Genomic DNA, 23,740 nt, shown 5'->3' with positions numbered 1-23,740 from the left:
TTGCTCACTTAACACTTCTCATCGAACCTTTCAAAGAAGTTAAATTGGATTAATCACTTCTAATCATAACTTTATAATCATAACTTTAAAAAGCAAGGTATTCTGCAAACTCATTACATCGAGGCCTATATAGTGAAATGTTTGATGACAGAATAGTCTGCTGTGTGTTCAGAATGAAGAAATCTCCTGAGAAACCAGGGCTCCCTCTGCTCTCACGTATCACTTTTTAAAATTTATTTTACACATATTGGGAATAATGGAGGGTAGAAATTATTGCACCCAAAAAAACATTGGAGAACTTTCTGAAAATTAGTCCAATTACAGCTATTAGACCCCAAATCATTGGATGTTTTGTCAGGAGACCCACTAACTCGGCTAAAGAGGAAACGAGTAAACGAAGGGGGAGGATGGAGGTTACAGGTGCAAGAGGCAGGGTTTTTTTTTCTCTTGGTTAATTCTTACCACAGGCCCTAAAACGTCCATCTGGGACCAGAGTTTCTCTTATGGAGGTTATAACCTCAGCCATTAGCTGAGGAAAGGCATTCCTACTTGTTTTCCTTTTTAGTTGTTCTCTTTTTAACTAGTCCTGGCTTCTTGCTGACATTTCCTGCAATCAGTTTCAAGCTGTTAGACACAACTATTAATCAACACTAAGAAAACTACCGGGTGGGAAAAATAGTTATGTAAAATGCTTCGTCTGATAGCACAGCTGAGAAGCAAAATGTTCTCACTCAGTTTCACAACATTATAGTCATCTGAACAACTGCATCAAATCAAAGGGACCAGGTGACATACGGGGACCTATTTACTGACATACAATGTTTCCTTCACCTTACTTGAAAAACTTAATGTGTGGTAAAGCAGTATCTCCTGAAGACATGACCAGCATCTGTCCTGCAGTTACTGTAGAGAGCAAAAGCTTAACACAAAAAAACAGCCATGTACACTACCTACCATTTACCATGGCCTTATAAATTAACTGAGTCTAATAATAAATTTGTTCATATTAAAAAGCTAAAGTAAAAGTTATGTTTGTTTCTGGGGACACTAATCCCAGCTCGACACACTGGTTATGGAGAACCACTGTTCTACAACACGATCAGCACCCTGAAAAAGTGGTTCAGAGCATTGAACATATAAGTCAACATATGGACAACAGTCCACCAGAGTACAACTCAATGGCAGGAAACTTTACTCAAATTGGGTGGAAAAGAGTAAGAAAGCTAATGCTGGATATGTATGCCTCACTAGAGACTATCACTGAGGATGCACTCCTGACAGTCACTCCCCATCTCTACGATGCAGATAATCAAATCCAAGCAACATTTTGATGAAGCTGTGATAAGCTTATAGCCTCCTGGCCATGTGCCACTCCATGAATGACTACTGCCATTTCTCGTGGGACTTGCAAGAACTGGCGGCAGCCATTCAGGTAGTGGTGTAGGGTCGGGCAGGAGCTCAAAAAGCTCGCTCTTGCATGCTGGGTGCGCCCCTGGCCACGAGATCTGAAGCAGCCATCCAGGGAAGAAGGAGCAGCACAGGGCGGCAGCACAGAAAGCTCACTCCTGCCCATACAATGCTGGACCACCAGGGATTCGAGAAAAAACAAAAAAAAAGTACGCGGAGGGGAAGGGGGGTAAAAAAAATTTAGAATCAGCTGGGATGGGAGACGGGAGGGATCCTTCCTGTCCCAGCCTACCAGACCATACGGCAGGTTGGCAGGTGGTCACTGGGTGATGACCTGAATATAGGACGAGACTCCCATTTTTGGGCCATTTTTTTTGTATGTTAATTTTTGTGATTATGCATGCGGTTCTTTGAAGGAAGATTTAACATTGTCTTTTCTATTCAAGTATCCAGCATATCACCAATAACTGGAAAAATTATACTAATCTTAATTATACATTTTGGTGGAATTCAGTATGCCATATTTTTAAGATGGAAAGAGCAATTGCAATACAGAAAGGGAACTATAATAATTTTATAAAGATCTGGGGGCCATTGGAACGATATTGTAAGGAGTAAACATAATTTTCCTTGGATGAATATATGTACACATTGGGGAGTGGGAGGGAGTTTTTCTGGAAATTTCACTATATTTTGTGTTTATATTATATTTATGATATAATTTATTATAATATTTGAAAAAAGGTGGGTGGGACGGGATATAATTTTTATATTTGTAGAATTTATATGAGAATTACAAGTGTTATTGTTGTTACTAATGATATATTCCTGTACGCTTGCTGTAAGTTTTTAAAATGAATAAAGAATATTTAAAAAAAAAAAAAAAGTATCTCATATTGACCTCTGGCAAAAGCACGGCTCTCCACATATCAGTTTTTCCACCAAAGGACCCTCGGGGACCACATATCTACCACCATAGGACCCTCGGGGACCCCTGAAGAAGACTTTTTGTCAAAACGTGGACCATGTCGGGTCCTGCGCCCTTAGCGGACTAGGTCCTTTAGGTTTTTATGTGGATTATCTTATCTATATGTGGATGATTTTATTTTTATGTCAATGATTTCATTGTACTTTTAGATATTTGACATTCTCAATAAAGTCCATCTAAGGAGCATCGTCACTCCACAGTGGTTTTTTTTGGTTTCTAAAAGCATTTGCCAAAACATGAGCCATATCAGGTCTCTTAATAAAGTTGCTTCCCTGCGAATTTGGCTGCATCTGTGGCCATTACACTGTTATTGTTCATAGACAAAAAAAATAGTGCAAGCGTGAAGATTCACAATCAGTATATCCACTTATGGATAAGAAGGAGAAGAAACTCACTTGGGAGAAGGGGTCTGATCTCTAGGTAACATCAAATTATTTCAGTCATGCAGAAAGGAAAGAACAGCTACCTTTGGAAGGGTGCAGTAGCAGAAAGAGAGGCCTGAAGTAATAGAAATACTATTTACTTAATAAGATGAGGTAAAAATCCAAGTGGAAGAAGGGATAGTTTGTAAAACAAAGCTAGATGATGCATACCAAGCAATAAATTTATATGGCAAAAGAAAGGCTCCTGATCTGCAGTATTACCAGTTAGTTTGGTACAACCAGCCAATAGAAATTGGTGGCCAGGATTCCAGTCTCATAAGTGGCTTCTCCTACTAACGAACCTCATCTGCACTGTACTCTAGAGGGAAAATACTCAGCATCTTCCAGGGAGTGCCGGCTGGTCTCCAGAAGGCTTTCAAAAGGTCATAACATGTAGAGGCAAAGACAAAATTCTGTGGCAAGAAGCAGCAACGGGGAGGGGGGATGACTCCACCATTAGTCGACAGAAAGCATAATAAAGTTACACACATCAGAAACCATTACGATCTCACAAACAGCAGCTTATGTTTTCAATTTAAAAAAAAAAAACACTCTGCAAAACTTTGAGCAATGGTGATTGCATTCTTGACCCCCAATTTTAACTCCACACCAGAGGGGATATATTTTTGGTCACTTAATCAATACAGTTGCATAATAAAAAAATAGAAAGTGGTTCCAAAACATTAAAAAATGCCGCAGACTTGCTAGTGACTTAAGAAGGAAAGATCACAACCTACCCCTCCTGTTTTCCAGACTGGTGTATATTAATATGAAAACATATGGCTCAGTTTGTACAAATGGGTTCCTGGTTTTCAATATTACTAGTTAGTTTGGGTTGCATGCTAGACCTTTGGACTTATATTTCTTACTGAACACAAACATATATCACAGCATGATGTATGAGAATATATCTACACTTTTCCATGACTTCTGAAGCAGCAGTCTTCTCTATCACTAAACATATAGTATAGGCATCCTACAGCTGTCTAATCAGCCAATCGGGACGCATGTTTTTAAAAAAATGCTCCCCAGGCAGGCTGCCTATGTTGAAGGCGCCTCCGGGAGCCTAAGGAGGCCTGCATACCCACCTAAGGGTAGGCGGTAGCCTTAGACGAACCTAGGCGGCCCTATGCGTCTCCCTAATAGAGCAATTAAGTATAGCGGCCACGTCTAAAGTAACCCGGTTGTGTAACCGGTGTCTGTAACATGGACGTCAGTTACAGAATTAGGTTTAGTTTGGGATGGTGTAGGCCCGATTCTGTATAGGACGCAACAGAATCCGAGCCTAGTTTGGTGTTGCATACACAGGAGGAACGAGTATAAATATCTGAATGTCTGTAATCCACAGATTATTTTGCTCATAGGAAAAAGAAAATCTTCCCACTTCATGCACATGCTCCTGAACCCGACATGGCCCATATTTCAGTGGAAACTGCCTGCCTCAGGGGTCAAGAACTTCTATTTTGTCCTTATTATCCATGTTTGAAGAACATATACTCACTTGGGAGTCGTATTTTGAACTTGCCACTTTGTCCAAAGCTGCCCTCTATGACACCATCTTCTCCTGTCGACAATTTGACCTTCAACCCCACAAAAATTTGAATGTTGGTCTCCTTTTTGAACAATGCACGTCCAATCACACTATAATCATCATTTCCCTAAAAAAAATTGAAATATTTTCTTTTAAGACCTATGTATACATGACATTTTTATTTTTGAAGCCTAAGATCATTTTAGCACTTTTCACAGTCATTTTCAAATTTGAATACATGACAGATATTTTTGCTAAATGAAATTGTGTCAAAGTTAGACCTGGAGCCTATTAACAGGTCAATTTTAAAACTTTACCCCATTCGTTTGAAAACGTTACTCTGCTGACCTGTTACTTTTGTGCACTCAGATTCGTAAGGCAAATGTATTTATCCATCAGAAAAATGGTAATTCTGCATACATTGCTGGTGAGAGTTTCAATTTAGCCACACATGTTCAAAATAGAAAATGTATCTAAACACCTCTCACATGTGTCTGGCCACACAATAGCTACATTTACCATTTCTAACCACAAAGCTAGTCACGTTAATGTTGGGCAAAAATGTAGCTGAAGATAACAGAGTAACTTTAGCTAGTTATTTTCCCACTCAGCTTAATTACAAGTTAACCTCAAAATGCCCATCTCTTGGGACACAACATAAAAGCATTCCATTAATTCCATATGCATCAAACATAGTATTTATCTTTTGAATGAATAAATAAATGAATTACAAAACTCTAGGTTGCAAAGTTAATATAAAGTTTAGTTTGATTATTTGTTACTACAACTAGTAATTTGCTTCTTATACATGAGTAAGCAACAGATTGTGGTATCAACATTATGCCCATAACAAACACACAACAACTAAGGTGTACAAAGTCTGTGTTTGCATCAGCCAGTGGACCGTACTAGATTTAACTCTCGTTTGGCTATTACTGTAGATTTTTACATGAATCGCAGAGTTATGAATTTCACATGAACCCTAGCTCATAAGAGTCACCCAATGCTATACCCACTGTAGGTATTCCAACGCTCACAAAATGTCTCAAGAAAGTTGACATAGTTGTACCAGCATTATCTTTCCCTATGAGAAATCCAGAAATGTCTTCAAGGCTGGCTCAAATCTAGACCCTAGGGCTTTTTGAGAAGAGAGTTTATGAAGTCAGGATTATCACACCCCTAAAACTCACAGTAACAAGCCCAAGAAAGCAAAGTCAGATGATCTCCTAAAAGTAGCTTCTAGAAATAGCTGGATTTCAACCATACCCACGCGTGCAGATGAGCAGCACTGAGATGTTAAGGCCTATCTTGGAAGAGGGTCATCTTTATACTTTGATCTGGAGGAGTAGCTTAACGGTTAATGCAGTGACCTGAAAACCAGGGGATCAGGTTCGATTCCCACTGCAGGTTCTTGTAACTCTGGGCCAGTCACTTAACCCTCCACTGCCCAGGTACAAAACAAGTACCTGTATATAAAATGTAGACTGCTTTGATTGTAACCACATAAAGGTGGTATATCAAATCCCAACCCATTTCCCTTTTATGTATTTCAGCAACAAGATAATGATGAAGCCTCACACTGGGCCTTCACCTTGAGTTGAGGCATCAAAACAACTGAGGCTTAGCATCATAGCCTGAACACTGTACAATACCCTAGGGGGTTTTTCTTTCACCTCAAGGATAAATTTCAGCTAAGACTTATTCTTAATCAGTACGATAGGTCTTAAGTTGCAGTGGTTTGGCCCAGACTAATTAAGGTGACATTTTGGAGTAAACATTGTATCCAGAGATGTTTTTATCTTATCAGAGATAGTGTCCATACTCCTGGAAATTATTAATAGTGGGCATATTTTAGAAGCACTGGAAGCGCCTGTTAAATGTGCTAATCAGGTGCAAAACAAGATGAAATCCAAAAAGGTTTCTTGAAAATGTAGCTTCAGCGAAAAAGAAAACCCCAAGTGGGCCATAGGCATATCTCAAAGCAGTTTAGAAGAGCAGAGGTTCTATTGCAACCAACTCAAAGTATAATTGGCCAAAATGAAAAATTAATTAAAGCCAAAGAGAGTCCAACAATGAGAATAACTGAAAAAAAAAAATCACTGAAAAAGACATTAAAAACATAAAACTCACTTTTATACCGCAATTATCGCTAAGTTCTATGCGGTTCACAAAAGGTTACGAGTATAAAAGATGAGAAGAGAGGCAGAACATGACTAATTTCCAAAGTATTCAGTAAAAAGATACATTTTTAAAACATGTCAAAATTGTAGATAAGAGTCAGTCGGCATAATTAAGAAATTCAAATTCTTATCCCATAATGCCGCTTGAAAGGACAGCGGACATTGTTGAAATCTTTTAAATTTACAACAAAAGAGAATGGTAGAAAACACCAAAAGCTGCAGCTTATTCAGGATCAAGCAGATTCCATCCCATTCAAGCACAGAAAACAGAATTTCCTCCTCCTGAAAGGGTCACAAAATTCGCATTTGCCTCTCGGCGAGGTTCTTATTTGAAAGTAATATTAATTGAACTGGTAGGATGCCGAGTAATATGTAGCTTAGCGGGGTTTAAAAAAAAGGATTGAATAAATTCCTAAAAGGGAAGTCCATAGGCCATTGTTGAGATGGCTTGGGAAAATCCACTGCTTATTCCTAGGATAATCAGCATAAAATCTTGTTTACTACTTAGGACCTGGGTTGGCCACTGCTGGAAACAGGATACTGGGCTTGATGGAACTTCGCTCTGTCCCAGAAAGGCAACTCTTATGTTAGCCACATATAGGACAATCGAGCCATTGTGACATCACTGATGAGGTTGGCACTTAGGCATTGGTGGAATGAGGCATTATGACATCACAATCTCAGCTCTGGAATGTTGCTACTCTTTGGGTTTCTGCCTAGTACTTGGGACCTGGGTTGGCCACTGTTGGAAACAGGATACTGGGTTTGATAGGCCTTCGGTCTTTCCCAATCTGGCAATTCTTATGTTCTTATCTAAAAGGCATTTGTTCATTCATTTCTCCAAGTTACTACTTTTGTAAACTTAATTTTGCTTTACATTTCCATGCCAGGAACAGTCTCTCTATGCTGGAATCTCTTTCTTCCTTGAGGTGTGGCCTCCAACACATTTCACTCACTCTTTGGAATGTTACACTACCAATTACTTCGGCACCAATTTAGTGTAAATTACTGGATCTTTAGGTTTAATCCCCTCTCGCGTCTTTAGAACACCAAGGATGACTGACGAAGAACCTATTAGCACAGCTGCCTTTCTGAAGATCTTATTTTCTCTTTCACCCCTCCTTTTATTTCTTGGCTGAAAATTATTATTAAACATTAAAGGTCAGAATTGTATAAGACAGAAAAAGGACAGGATCCTTGAAAGCAGCAATGGGCCTAGCACCGAGGGCAGACTAATTTTATTAACTTCAGGGAAACTTCAAAGCTTTAGGGCTTTAATGCCAGACAGAGACAACCCCAAAAGTCACTTTAAGTGCTGCATAAACAAAGGATTAGGGCCAAGTGAAAGTCCTTGCATTTTTTGTTTATATTGTCATATGACCTAGTGGGAGAGGGATACGGTCAAATCTCTGTCTTTAATCCCCTATGGTGTACAGTGGCATTTCAGTTCACTGACCTACATTTCCATAATATTTTTTTTAAACGTATAGGCAGGAGTGCAAAATGAAATACACTTAAACCCCTCTATGTTCTTTTTAAGAGACAAAGAGAGATAGAACAAAGAAGAGTCATCTCTTAGATGAGATATTCTCCTATTTGAGGCAGAGAACGCTGATGTGTTTAAAAATGTATATTCTGTTCAAACTTAAAATTATCAGTGGATTACAATATTAAAACATACATAGTCTTCTATACACACAAGTTAGAAACATCATATGTGGCTTGAACTACTGTATTTCATCGGATTTAATTTTTGGTTTTAAAAAAAACACCAAGAAATATATAATTGACAGCCAGGTGATGCCTGCAAGGCCCCCTTGGTTTGAATAATTTTCCTTTTCTGTGACTGTACTACAGACCCTAGTCAGGAATTACCTTTGTTTCACTACAGCTACGGATTCTCTGTACTTATAGAAACGGAGCAAATAACAGCAGATAAAAAGCACATGAACAGTAGCGAAAAGTTGAATAATAATTGGCCTATGATCCCTCTACCTTTTCATGTATTCCTCTATCTTTTCCACCTATCGGATGCAGCTTTTTGCATCTTTTTCCCCCAGATGCAGGGCTGCATTTTTTCTTGCCATAAATATTGGTTACCAAACTCTTGGGTATTCCATTCTTCTTACGAGAATCACTATTTTAAAGCACCTAGAAGTATGGTTAATCATTTCCATTTCAATACTTTGAAATCCCAATACAATAGATGATGGGCCCAGAGGATGAATGTCCTGGAAAACACACCAAAAGTTTTATATGGAGTTTGTACATGTTGGCAGCAACGCCTAAAGATTACAAAGCAAAAGTAAAACGTTAAAAAAGGAGATATTGTACACTTCAAAGATAACAAATCAGTGTGTGATGCATACGAGGTAATGAACTGCACCTTCGTCTTTGGAAGTCAGAGGCAGCTGTACCTGCCATAAACTGGCAGAGGCTGGTTCACCAGCTTTGAAGTTAGTTCTTGGTTTTGTTTGGTTCTGCCTGACTAATGGAGGTATTCAAAGTACTGATGGAGGCAGTGGAGCAACCCTTCCAATTTCCCATCTCCTTATTCTTGGGCTCGTGTCTTATTTTCTTCCCCTTTAAAATCTCCTCTCTTTGTTTTCTCTTTTCTTGCTCATTGTTAACTGAAAACTATTTTGGGGCATTACACCCAAGGCAGTTCATTCAGTAAAAAGTACAGGGGGAAAAAAAAAAAAAATTACTAGAGTTTATTTATTTGCATCCCGCTTTACACCAAAGCGGGCCACAACAAATACATACACAATTATAAACATGACTGTAGATATACAACAAAACAATTATAAAAGCAGATCAGCGCCCAGCGCCCCATCATACAACCCAAAATTCAGGCCTCCATACTTCATTTTACAAAAAAGATGTCTTTTTTAGTAATCTTTGAAAGTTTACCTGATTTTCCTGCTGTCATATATACAATGGAATCTCATTCCATTCCTTGGGGCCTATACAGGAAAACCTACTTGTCCTGGACACCTTCAACCTTAACTGCTTAACTGTTGCGATTTGTAAATCTGCGCAGCTATCAAGGTGGAATATGTGGCAGAATGCTATCTACTAGATACTTTGGTGCTAAATTGTGCAAGCAAAGATAAACCATTAACAACAATTGGTAACGTATCCTGTGCTCCAATTTGAGCTAGTACAATATGATATAGCATTTTGATACATGATCACGCCTCCCCAACCCAAAAAAGTGTCCTGTGCAACCTGCAAAGCACATAAGGCTGAAGCAGATATGCCTAGAAGAACCAGATTGTAGTAATCAAGGCCTGATAAAACAACTGTCTGGCCTCTCCCTCAACCATTCTCAGCATCTTCCTTCCCTCCCTATCCTCATAACCTGACATCACCCTTTCCCTTCTCTCTTCCCTTCTTGCACTCTCCCCCATGGTCCAGCATTTCTCCCACTTTCCTCCCTCACTCCATTGTCAGGCATCTCTCCATCACTCCCTTCTGCTCCTGGATCCATCTTCCTTTTTCTCCCCCTCCACTTCCTGTGTATCTCTCCCTCCTCATCCATCCCAATGTTCAACATCTCTCTCTCCTTCCCTTCCTTGCACCCTGGGTCCAATATCTCTTCCCCACCCTTCATGGAGCATTATCTCCTTTCTACTGCCATATCCAACATTTCTACTTCTTTCCCCATTGACCACCATCTCTCTCTCTCTCTCTCTCTCCTCTTGTCTTCTGCCCTGGGTCAAATATCTCTATACCCCCATGCAGCATCTTTCATTTTTTCTCCTCCATCATGTTCAACATTTCTCCCTCTCTCCTCTCCATGCATCTTTCCCTCCCCTTCATGCCATATGCCTTTGTCACCCCTCTCCACTTTTTTGTCACCCCTCTCCTCCACCCCATGTCCAACTCTACTACTTCTCTCCCCATGTGCATCTTTCCTTCCTTCCCAATCCTACTGACAACTCTTGCTGCATCTCTTCCTTACTCTGCTCCACCTCAGGTCTTCCCCTTATGTGCAGCATCTTTCCTTCCTTCCCATCCCTCTCCTCCCCCATTGACAGCTCTTATTGAATCTCTCCCTGCCTCTCTTTCACCTCATGTGCATTACTTCCTCTCTCCTCGCCACAAGTGCATTATCTTTTCTTCTCTCCCCTACCCCAATTACAACTCCCCCCCCCAAGGTCTTGCTTCACAGCAGTGATTGGCTTCCGAGTTGGCAGCAGGCAGTGTGTGCCACTGCTGCGACCCACTGAAGCAACACTGGTCACTGAGGAAGAAGATTCTGTGCACAAATAGGTAAATTCTGTGCGATTGTGCAATTAAGTTACCTAGAGATAGATTTTGTGGGTTTTTTTAAAGCAAGAGTATCCAATGCAGATCTAGACTCTTTACCTACCAAATAAAAACTAATAACAGAACCAAAGTACAATTTGTAGGGAGGGTCAAGGTATCTAATGAGCTCTGAGGCACCAGAGTGAAGCACAGTTGACCTTATCAAAAACCTTTGTTTCACTGAGCTGTGAAAAAAACACAAGTACTTTGGAATTAACTTGACTGACTGCCATTTGAAATGGACAATTTCCAGCAACAATTGTTCTTTCTGGAACAACAACATAAAGAAATGAACTGAAAATTCAGACATTGAGAAATCTTGCATCATTCATTACATACCAACCAAATAACGTGTAACAAAACGATATGTGAAATGATAGTGATGTTACAAAACTTGATGTGGTCTCCAAACCTAATCCTTGGCTTACGTCCAGAAGTTCATCTCTAGATTCTTATGCCTGATCTGCAAAACACCTCTGGATCAATTCCTGTGCCCATGCTGACATCCATCCAGTCTGCTATTGCACCACTCAAGCCAGACCGGTATGTTTACCTGATAAACTCATGTCTCCAATAGCCAAAATCTCTTCATGCGTCCAACCTCCACTCTCTCTATCCAAACTTCAATGATAAGGTTCACAAGATTAGTCATCTTGAGTTGGCCCATATGGTCATTATTATTTTTTCTCTCAGGACTCCTAATGCTGAGGAAAAGAGCTAACTAGTGCAATGAGATATTGCAAAATTAACTTCTTCGGTTTAGATCAGATTTTGCATTTTCACTCCAGAGCCAGACTTAAATTAGAATTACAACTTAACATAAGAATTATAACATAACATACATTTTTATTTATATATCGCAAAAAGCCTTTCAGTTCTATGCAGTTTACAAAAGAGATTGGCTGACCATTGTCAGTGAGCTACAACAGACAATAATGGTGGACATGACAATGAAGCCGATGGCACAGTGCGCAGCGGCCGCTAAGAAAGCAAATAGAATGCTAGGCATAATCAAGAAGGGTATTACAACAAGGACGGTAGAAGTTATCCTGCCATTGTATCGGGCGATGGTGCGCCCGCATCTGGAATACTGGGTCCAATATTGGTCGCCGTACCTTAAGAAGGATATGGTGTTACTCGAGAGGGTTCAGAGGAGAGCGACACGTTTGATAAAAGGGATGGAAAACCTCTCATAGCTGAGAGATTGGAGAAACTGGGTCTCTTTTCCCTGGAGAAGAGGAGACTTAGAGGGGATATGATAGAGACTTATAAGATCATGAAGGGCATAGAGAGAGTAGAGAAGGACAGATTCTTCAAACTTTCAGAAATTAAAAAAACAAGAGGACATTCGGAAAAGTTGAAAGGGGACAGATTCAAAACTAATGCTAGGAAGTTCTTCTTTACCCAACGTGTGGTGGATACCTGGAATGCACTTCCAGAGGACGTTATAGGGCAGAGTACAGTACTTGGGTTTAAGAAAGGATTGGACAATTTCCTGCTGGAAAAGGGGATAGAAGGGTATAGATAGAGGTTTACTGCACAGGTCCTGGACCTGTTGGGCCGCCGCGTGAGCGGACTGCTGGGCATGATGGACCTCAGGTCTGACCCAGCGGAGGCATTGCTTATGTTCTTATGTTATCATTAATCAAAATCAGATTCCTCTGGCATATGGATTGATATATTTCTGATTGTCCATTACGACCACTTTGAAAAAATCTATAATTTCACGCTGCCTTTACACCTATACTGGAAACACAAAGGCTCCAACAATCAAAATAAGACTGCAGAATAGAGAATGACACGGGGAGAAATATTTTCCTGTCCCCACGGGAACTCATTTTCCAGTCCCAGCGAGTTCTTTTCCTGTCCCTGCCCCATTCCTGCAAGCTCCGTCCTCATCTGCACAAGCCTCAAACACTTTAAAATCATAACTGTTGGAGGCTTTGTGTGGTTAAGGCAGAATTTACAGGAATGGGGCAGGGACAGAAAAAGAACTCGTGGGGACAGGACGGGAAAATGAGTTCCCACAGGGATGGGGAAAAATTCTCTAATGCAGAAGATATTTGATTAGCTAATGGTTTATTAATAATTATAAACACCTACGAAAACACAAGGTGAGCTATGCAAGGACCTGTGCTGTAATCACATAGGAAGTAATGGCCCAAACGAGCCAGATTTTGTCTCTCAGCACATCATGCATTGAAAAGGAAACAATCACAGTTGCCTAGGTTCACTTCTCCTATATTACTCTGGGACAAGCAGAGTTATAAGACATAGTGCACTGTAGAAGAAATGCTTGGTCAATATTTTGCCATGAAAAAGTAATGGGTTTTCAGAAGGGCTGTGTATTTCCTTAAAAAAATCCACAGAACAATAAAACTTTTTTCTGGGATAAACTTAACCAGAGAAGAAAACAAGGAAGTGAACAAAGGTCAGAAGGGCCCATAATGTGCGTAAATGCAATGTGATTACTTTCTACTTCGGTACAGCTGGGTGTACAATTAAAACACACACAATTTTCTTTAAACCTCCTTTTTGTTCTCTATCTTGAAAATTCTATGATTATAGTTTCCCCAGGGAAACTCGCTTTAGGAGCACATTTGTTCTCAGGAAAGGAAAAACGGACTTATTCACCTAGCCAGGAGGGAACATAGCAGCTCCCTTACAACCACGCTAGGATTAGATGCCTCCTAAACTCAATGGCTGTTGTCGTCATCCATTAGTTAATGCAAGAGGGCAATTTTTAAACTGTGGAAAACTGCAGGCAAACTCACAATCTGGTGCCACCTTGAGCCTCGGATATTTCTAGGATAAAGTCAAAAATTAGCACTGTTAATGGCAAAGAATGAGAATTTCAAAATCAAATCCCTGTGCACTGTCTGCTATGGCTAGTGGCGTAGTAAAAGGGTGGGGGTGGGGCGATCTGCCCGGCACCCCTCTTCCTCCTCTCCGACCCCTCCCCCCTTCCCATGCCCACTCCTTTCCCCCGTACCTTTTTAAACTTCGGCACAAGCAGCAACCAACTTGCTGCCCACGTCGGCTTTGGCGCTCTCTCTGACCAGCACCTAGGAAGTGACTTCAGAGAGAGCGCCGAAGCCGATGCAGGCAGTGAGTTGGTGGCTGCTCGTGCCGAAGTTAAAAAGGTACAGAGAAGGGGCGTGCCCGACAGGGGGAGGGGAGCGCCGCTCACCCTCAACATGCCACTGGCTATGGCCAAAATTTGCCAAACTGTGAAACAGTGTGGGGACTTTAAACCAATATAGGGGAGGGCAACTGTCAACCAACAATTTTACTCATGTAACTGTTTAGTTCTTTTTCAAATGGTCCTCAAATATTCAGACTAATCTAGTAGTCCTTTTACTAAGGTGCAGTAGCCGATTTAGCGCATCCATAGAATATAATGGATGCGTTCGCACGCATTACCTAAAACAGCAACCACGCCTTAGTAAAATGACCCCTTATATACAAGCATTAGCTTTCCCCACTATTTCAAATACCATTATGTGAGCTTTTATTGGACTCCTTAGGATTCTCCTTAGCACTGAATAGGCTGATTATAAATCAATCAGTCAATCAGTTAATCAAGTCTGTCCCAAGTCGTTAGGTGAGCAAGAGTCAACCACCACATAACGAATGAACAGCCAGAGTGTAATCTGTAGAAAACAACTTATGTGCAACCTAACGTCCTAATTTTTAATATACAAGTCTAACAGACTAAGGCTTACCCTCTCCACTTGCCCCTCCTTGTGCTTCAATTTGTACATCTTGAGTTTGGGAAGAAATGTTTCTGCATAGTTCTTATCCATCAGCCCTTCCATCAGCAAGCCATGGAATGCCAGTCGGCAAGTGTTTGCATGAATATCTGTATCCAGCTTGGAGCCGATCACAAGGCACCGTTTAGGACAGGTAACTGGTTTTTCAAATTCTAATAAAGCCCACTGTTGTTTGGGCAGCTGCCTTTCTGCTCCTTGCTTATTCTCTTGGTCCTCAGAAGACTTGGAATCGCTGCACAAATATTCTTCTTGGTATAAATATTCTTTTCCAAAGTCAAAGCAGTTCTCCTGGGGCTCTTCATCAGAGTTATCAGCGGATGGGCCAAAGAACGTCACTTTTCCCATCACTGTTTCATGCCCTACTGTGATGTGGAACTTGGCTTTGGTATGAAGGGAGCCTCTGAAATATGGAATCTTCTTTAATGAGATGATTGCAGCATGGATAGTACTGAGAGATTCAGGAGTACAGACCAGACCTCGCTCAAGTAGCTTGGGGTCAAACTGAGTGACACAAAGGCCTAACCTGTCACCTTGCATAGCGGAACACACTGGCTTATGGAACATCTGCATAGTTTTCACTTTCCTTGTCACCTGTTTGGGGAAAGAGGAAAAGAAAGATAAAATGGTTATCACCACCTTTTTTCTAATATTGTAGTTATTTGACTTTTTTTGCACAGTATTCTATTTTACATCATCTAACGTTACATTTGAAACATTGAAACAGATTACATCACTAATTTTGAGACAGTTCAGTATATACAAGAAAAGAGTCCTCCAACTGCTGCACAAATAAAAACCATATAATAAAAATGAATAAAGAAAAACAAGATGAAAAATATGATGTGATGAAAGGCTTCATTTAAATACCTCCAAGACAAAAATTCTGTGGTTGTCTGCTGCTGGGTTTCAGGGCGCCCATTCTACGTTTGTGTATGATGGAGTGGAGATACCGATACAGCAAGAGATTAAAAGTTTAGAGGGGGTGTTGGATTCCTCTTTGGCCCCGATGCACTAAATACAGCGATCATCGCTAAACTGGTTTTGACTGCTTTAGCGAAGAACACATTTCCGGCCCCAATGCACAAAACGGCTCACTGCATGTATTTTCCCTCGATTGTCCATTTTCTGATCCGGCCATGCAAATTATCTTAAACCCCATGCCAACTAGCCAAGAGATTGATGCACTAACATTCTTGGCTAGGCACAAAAAAAACTCAGGGGTTTTAGAAATCCAAAATGAGTGACTGGTCAATATCAGTCGCTTACCTGTCATCAAAAACTTAGCTCTTTTTGTTTGTAATGTGTATGTGTTATATACATGTACAATATCTGTCTCATTTAAAAAAAAAAAAAAAAAAGCTCCCTCCTTCCAATGATGGCCCTCCCCAACGTCCTGCCACCAACCCCCCCCAGCAAAAAAGGCAGGAGGGATGCCCACTCCCTAATGCCATGCCGACTCCCACCCAAACATCTGAGCGATTTACAACATAATATAAAAAGCCTGCAAAGAACTAGAAACTGATGGATTCTGCCATATTCAGAACTGTGGTCCAGTAATAAAGAATAGATAAGAACAGACAGTTGCATTTGGTGTGTCTATATATTTTAAAAGGCCAAAAAAGACCTGTGAATTATGGTATTATACCAGGAAATAAATTAGATAGAACAACTTGTGGTCTTTATCTGCCATTAGATTCTGTTTTCTCTGTTGATGGATAGAAAGAAAAGAAAACACAGAAGAATTCAGAAAATGCACAAATTGTTGGTGGTCCCAGAAAAGTTAACGGCATGCACCTAGAAATCCATTTAAGGAGAAATTAAATGAACCCTTAAAAACATCCAGCAGGAAATACCAGAAAACAAACAAAATACAGAACAGCAACAAGACACTAGACAAAAAAATTATATGTATACAGTACATACAGTATTATATATACACACACCTAATGATTAACAAATGAACTTAAAAAAAAATCAGCTTCAAATGCACAAATCAGAATGACAAAATATTGATTCCAGGAGGATGTGGTGACTGAGAGCTTAAACATCTTAATTCTTAAATTAAGAGGGGAAATGAAGAGGCCAGTCTTATTAAACAAAATGAGATGACCTGAAATCAGGTAAAGCATCTCTGCAAGTCACCTCCTCTCAGTAAGACAATGAGACTAGGACATCAAAAGCAGAAAAAAGGTTCCTATGTAGTGACAAGGAGACAAAGCCCCAAAATGCTAAATTAGAATTGCATTCCATCTAAAGTTAATCAAGGAACCCACAAGGAAACTGAAGAACTAAACTGATCTAGATCCACAGGCTCAAATATCAAGGGTCAAAGCAGCTTTAAATCATTTCTTTCCAGTGGTCTGAAGATTGGATCTTACTGAATTATCTGTCACACTCCCAGCTAACTATTCACAGCCATTTCTCCCAATTACGGCAGCTATAAACAAAATAGGTTTTTTTCCATACATGATGGGAGCCAGGATGGTTCAAGGGATAGTCACAACAGTATGGACCAATGGTTCCAATCCCATGTAAAAGAAGCCTGTGTGAAATGATGTGAGGTCTCAGTCTAACTCCAGAGAAGTACTCCCCATCAGGGTCTCATCAGATTCTTGGTGACTTCTGCTGTACACATTCACATACAGGCGGCGGGAGGCTCCTGTCGTAAAACGCTTCTCCGTTGAAACTGTTGGTACACCGGATAATTAACATCCTGGACCCCTGAGGAAGAAGTGCGATTCAAAACACCGACTGTGTTGGGTTTGGTTTCTAACCAATCTGAACCATTTTTTGGAAAGCAAGTTAATTGTCTTCAATAAAGATCCTGAATCTTGTACATCATCTCTGCAGCCTTTTTTTTTGGTCTACCAGGTTCAAAAAGGTACCAGTGAGGCCTAGTGGTAGTTTTGTAATACTGCTTTAAAGGACTGCCTGACTCTTAGCAGTAGTACTATAAGACTACCACTAGGGTACCAGTGCCATTGAATTTGGTACCAGTATGTATAGGAGTTAGAATTACTCCTGTCCTGATTCTATTACATTCCCTGGGATTTGTAGGTATACTATGAGGAGATTGGGGGAGAGGGGGTCCACTGGGGGGACTTAGAGTTCAGGAGCCCTAGTAAAAGATGGAAAATACTTCAACCAGCCCAGTGTTCTTCAGATGGACAAACCACATTGCACGTGAGTGCTATTCTTATACCATGGGAGGGACTAACCTACAGTACTGGGATACCACTAAGATGTAATAAATGCCAGAACAATCATTTCCACCTCTATCTAGGATATATTATATTGTACCATCTGCTATTAAGAAAGATTTGGGGATCAACTTCAACACCAGGAGCAGTTGTATTCTTTGCTAATTTGAACTTGACTCAAACCTTAGAGGATGATATTAAGAGTTAAACCTACTTCTTTGAGAGTTAACTTTGTTCCAGACCTTGATTGGGATTGGGCCCTGAAATTATTTTTTTCAGAACAGAGATGTCATTTTCCTTTGTACTAAATGGGATATAAAGTCAATAAATCAAATCAAATTCAAATTCCCAATTGTAAGAGTTTTTCCTGATGTACCTATGCCAACAAAGAAGAGACACCAGCAGTGTTTGAAACCACATTTATAGATATTGTAGGTAAGAAGTTAAAATTTTCACATAAATGTGTTGTGAAATTATATCCCATCAAACTTTTTGACTCTAACCGTTTGAGTAACTTTTTAAGATTCTAAATCTGTGGGATCTACACATTCCACTGTTCAATACCATCTACATCTACTTTTTTGAATTAGAGTTCAAATTGTTTTGGTTTTCCTTATTTTCCCTTCTAAAGATTTCCTTATACAGGGGCCCTTTAACAAAGCTGTAGCAAAAAAAATGGCCTTAGCAGGAGGAAGTGACATCAGAGAGAATGCCGAAGTGGGCAATAAGTTCATCGCTGCTCACGCTGAAGTTAAAAAGGTAGGGGGAAGGATGCAGGGAAGAGGGCGGGAGAGGGGTGCCACCGCCCCAGCCGTCGGTCATCCTCGCTATACCACTGCACGCACATTGGGTTTTACTGCAGGACAGTTCAGTGCACTCCACGGTAAGCCCTTTTAAGATGTGTGATAAACATGCTCTAGTATTTATCACAGCTAGGTAAAAAGACTCCATAATGCATTACTCAGTATACTGCCTACTAAAGTATTAAGATCTCATGATACCTATGGGCACAAAAATAATTAATAAGTTTCAAGTTTAAAAAAGTTGTATACCACCTATTAGTCTTCTAAGCGGTTTGTACATAATAAAATAGGGTAACATACATTAAAACATACAGGACCTACTGGAACAATAGGATTAAGGTAAAGAATTACATTATAACATAGAAAAGAGAGCCATATAGGGGAAATACAAAAGGAAGGGAGATCCCATCTGATAACCAGAGCAGAAATGAAGATACTGTTTCATAAGGTAAGTGCATTAGAGGTTGAACGCATCTTTAAAAAGAAACATTTTTAGTTTACCTTTGAAATGATCTAGCATGGGTTCATCCCTTAGTTCCGGGGGTAACGAGTTTCAACGAGATGGGGCTGTGACAGAGAAGTTTGTTGTTCGTGTAGTGCTAATTATATGGAGAGAAGGAACCGTTAAGAGATTTTGAGATTGTGATCTTAGTGTTCTAGCTGGGGTGTAGGGAATTAAATTGTTTAAGAATTGTGGCTGGTTGTTACGGAATGTTTTGAATGTTAAAAGTATGATTTTATAGGTTATTCTGTATGGAATAGGGAGCCAATGAGCTTTTATCAGAAGAGGTGTGACATGGTCAAATGTTTTCACATTTCCAAAAAGTTTTATTGCCGTGTTTTGTATAACTTGCAAGCGTCTGATTCTTTCTGCGTGATGCCTTTATATATTGAGTTGCAGTAATCTAAACATGAGATCACCAGGGAATGTACTAATATGTTCAATGCAGAGGACTCAAAAACTTTGGAAAGAGAATGTATTAACATAGTAAATGGTGGCAGATAAAAACTCGTGTGGTCCATCCAGTCTGCCCGACAGTCCCATTTATTCTCAAGGTAATGTTGAAACAATAAACCAGTATATTCATTATACTTGCTAAATTCCAGTATAAGATATCTTCCCCCCTCCCTCCGAGATAGGAAAGACCTGTACTCAGACAATTTGGATATGATATAAAATACATATAATTGCTCTTGATCCTTCTTGCCGCATATGGGACGGAGACCGTAGAAGTCTGTCCAGTATCGGCTACACTGCCCCACTGATGGAGTTGCCATCACAGCAAACTCCGGCCTCCCACCCTCACCGCTCTCGATCCATCTTGCCATATACTGGACACAGACTGTAGAAGTCTACTAGGCATCGTCTTATATTTAACAAAGAAAAAGATTTTGAGATAGAATGGGAAGATGACCCACTTGAACGAAGGGTTTTAGGTGCTCTCCAACAGTAAAACAAGATGTGATTTTACTTTATGTTATTTTCCTGGACAGAGTTTATGTACAGAGACTGTGAGCTGTGACACTTATCTTAAATACAAATCAGCCAATGAATATACAGAGTCCAAAGGTAATTCTGCCAATCTCTAAAATGAAATGGAGCCACTCCAGATCACTGATGCATGAATATTTACCCAATTCAGGGTTTACCGCTCTTGATTGGGTTCAATTTTTCAAATTAAAATAAGTGCTATATGGATAGAGAGATTAAAGGACAGCGTCCCACTACCTGGCTGTTTCCTTGATGTGGAATTAAGTGATCTGATTACCCCTTCTGTTAGGTTATTTCTTTTTAAGTTAATGGAGTAGGTCAGCAGCTACTGAGAGTGGAAAGGAGAGATTATTATTCGGTCACAACCTTTCAGCTCAACTCTCCTTCAGAATAAATACATAGACAAATAGAAATGACCCTATTTTTCTAAACATAATGGCAAAAAAACCAAAAACGAAAGTTTCCATACCCTTGGAAGAAGTTGTGATTGCTGAAAAGCAAGTAGAACTAGCCCAAAAGTCCATAGTGCAATGCTTTTTTAATACTGTATAAAATATTCCTTTAATTTTATAGTACATCCACCATAAAGAATTTTAAAGCTAAGTGCAGTGGAGTAGACAGTATAGGAAACTGGCGATTCTCCTAAAGCACACTCCCTCACAAGACCACTTAGATGAGTACCAAAGTAGGGAGGGTGTGGTTCAGCCAGGGGAGGCAAAAACCCAGAACAGAGATTTATTTATTCATTCAATTTTTTAGCCTGTCCTCCCAAAGGAGCCCAGAACGGGTTACAAAGTACATCCATAATAATCGAGACAGGCAGATATAAGCCAAAGAGACTCAAAGCAGACTTTCAGAATGTGCCTATAAAAGATATACCATATTTTTTGCTCTATAAGATGCACTTGACCATGACGTACCAACCTGTAGAGGAGGAAAAATCAAGATTAAAAAATTCAGACCCTGTCCCACCACCCTGCCTTGTACTCTGTCCTCCCTCTAGTGGTCTAGTGGTAGGGCAGGGCACAGGGCAGGCAGGCAGGCAGTACATTTAAAAAAAAAAAAATAAATAAAAATTTGGTAGTCCAGCACTGTATTGGCAGGAGCTTTCCGCACTCCTGCCCCTCCCTCACTGGACGGCTGCCTCAGAGTCTTCATCTCTTGCGGCGCACAAGGCAGGTGCAAGCTTTTCACGTTCCTGTCTGGCCCCACACCATTCCCCATAGAAGCTATAAACATATTATACAGAATTCTTCAGGACCCCAAGGGCTGATTGGCATCCAAGATACAAACTTGAAGACGAATAAACAGAATGAGACAATAGGCAGGTGTAGTAAGGATAGGGTGGGGGGGGGATCTAGAATGACACACCTATCTACTGGAAAAGATATTATCAAGGTAAGGACATAATCTCTTTTTCCAGTGCAATAGGTGTGTCATTCTGGACAAGTGGTATGTACAAAAGCAGTCCCAGAAAACTAGCGCAGGCTGACTGCACCAGCCCATAATACTGAGGACCCAAAGGCAGTCTCTCTTGCTGCAACATCCACTGTGTAAAACTTGTGTGCAGAGTGCACCAAGTCGCAGCTCTACAAATTTCCGCTGGAGAGACTGCCCTAGCCTCTACCCACGACGGGGGCGCCTTAGCAGATACAAGGGACTGTTTCCTGCAAATAATGTAGGCTGACAAAATGGCCTTACAGATCCATCTGGTGCACCTCCCTTAGTCAAACAGATGGTCATAGAGTCTAAACTCGTTTGTGACCTCTAGATACCAAAGAAGCACTCTTCTGACATCCAACTTATTCAAAATACGGCCCTGCTTCTTAGAATCTCTAGGCTGGAAGACAGGTAAATGCACCTCTTGATTTACATGAAATAATAATAATAATTTATTTTTTTTATATACTGCTATACCAAAAGTTCAAAGCGGTTCACAACAAAGTAAAAAAACACATACATACAATCAATATATATATATATATATATACACACACATTAAAACGGTCAAAAAATGCATCAATTAAAAAAAGTTAAAAAGCAGGGAGAAGTTAAACAGTATCACAACTAAGATGTAAACATGTCAAACAGTGCGTAGGAGATCCCAATCTCAGAGATTTTAAATAAAGGCTCTCTACAAGAAAGGGAATGGGCAGGGGGAGACTAGAGGATTAAGTGACTTGCCCGGGGTCACAAGAAGCAGCACCAGGATTTGATCTCACAACCTCTGGGTGCAGAGACAGCAGCTCAACCAGTGAGCCACAGCCTTTCCTCAAAAAAGAGCCTACAGCTCCGAGACTTGTCACGCTAAGGTTACTGCTTCCAGAAAAACCATCTTCAGCGTCAATTCCAAGAATAAATTAAGAAAAAGGGAAAGCAGAAAAGAAACACTCCTTCTGGCTCATTTGCAGAAGGGAAAAACTGCTGGTGGCAGTACAGCTTCCGGTGAAGTAGGAGGGAAAAAATCTGGAGTGGATTTCTTCTGCATGTCTTGTGGCCATGGGGAGATAACCCGCTTGCCCAGAATGACACACCTATTGTATTGAAAGTGGTATTAATCTGTAACTTATGTGCACGATTGAGCCCTACTTTTAGGCACCAATTTAAGAATCGCCTTCCACACTTTTGGTTGCCTAGTCACAAGCTGGTACCAGAGGATATCACGACCTGCGCCAATACGAAGCATTTTATATTTTCCTTTCTGCTCTCTTGAAGACCCCAAATGTATTTCTGCAGATCAAAAGACTAATGGCTAAAATCAAGGGCTTTTGTTCCTGAACATTATTAGTGTATGCTGTTTAATGAAATAGCGGTGCCATATATTAAAACAGCTAACAGGATGAATTACATGAGTTGTAGGAAAGGTCTGATCAGAGGATTATAAATTTAACATTTTCTTATGAAGAGATGAAACAAACCCTGCTGAACTCCCCAGCACGTTCTGTCATTGGAAAAGTGAAATAATGAGAATTAATATCTTTGAAATCTAAACTATAATTCTACTGTCCTTTTCTCTCCCTTCTTCCTTTTATTTCTGATAATTTAAAATGGACAGAACTATTTCCATCATTCTCCTCTCTTGGTCAACCATGTCTAGATGTTTTTACACTGCTGCCTCTGACAACTTATTTCTGTTGTCTATATTTACAGACTGTAACACACACAAAAAGCCAAGAAATGTTTTCTGGAAAACCTTAGTTCACCATGTGGAAGGTAATTATTTGGGCTACTTAGGTCAGGAAGCCAAGTAGATGCCTGTTTTAAGCTTATTATACAAGACACTTGGGCATTTATGTTTCTTTATAAAATACCACCAGAAAAGCAGCTAAAATCACAACTCCAATGCTGTTGTAAAACTATAGATGCCCAAGCCTGTAAGTATATAAGTAGGATATCTATTAGGATACCTATTAATTGGGACATGCATTTCAAGAATCAGGCCCTTTGTGTCTATCCTATGCACTTTTGAACTCAGTCACAGGTTTTGTCTCCACCAACTCCGCAGGGAGGGCATTCCAGGCATCCCCTCCCCTCTCTGTGAAAAAGTATGTCCTGGAAATACATACTCCTAAGTTTCAACAAAAATAGCTAAGTCCAACAACATTCATCAAATCCCATCACAGGTGACGA

At 40.2% G+C, this 23,740-nt stretch overlaps 1 protein-coding gene across 3 annotated transcripts in view; it reads right to left on the bottom strand.

The window, feature by feature from the left end:
* EEFSEC (eukaryotic elongation factor, selenocysteine-tRNA specific) overlaps positions 1 to 23,740 on the bottom strand; it is a 111,630-nt gene that overhangs the window by 39,645 nt on the left and 48,245 nt on the right. For all 3 annotated transcript variants that reach the window (XM_033926065.1, XM_033926066.1, XM_033926067.1), the window contains 2 exons: positions 14,568 to 15,206; positions 4,319 to 4,475 (listed from right to left, as the gene is read on the bottom strand). In XM_033926065.1, coding sequence (XP_033781956.1) covers positions 4,319 to 4,475; positions 14,568 to 15,206 — 796 coding nt within the window. The remainder of the gene's footprint in view (positions 1 to 4,318; positions 4,476 to 14,567; positions 15,207 to 23,740) is intronic.

The sequence above is a fragment of the Geotrypetes seraphini genome, chromosome 17 (genome assembly GCF_902459505.1).
Source record: "Geotrypetes seraphini chromosome 17, aGeoSer1.1, whole genome shotgun sequence".
In the NCBI taxonomy this organism is placed as follows: Eukaryota; Metazoa; Chordata; class Amphibia; order Gymnophiona; family Dermophiidae; genus Geotrypetes; species Geotrypetes seraphini.
The sequence above is the reverse complement of the archived record's forward strand: the minus strand, read 5'-3'. Positions and strand labels throughout refer to the sequence as shown.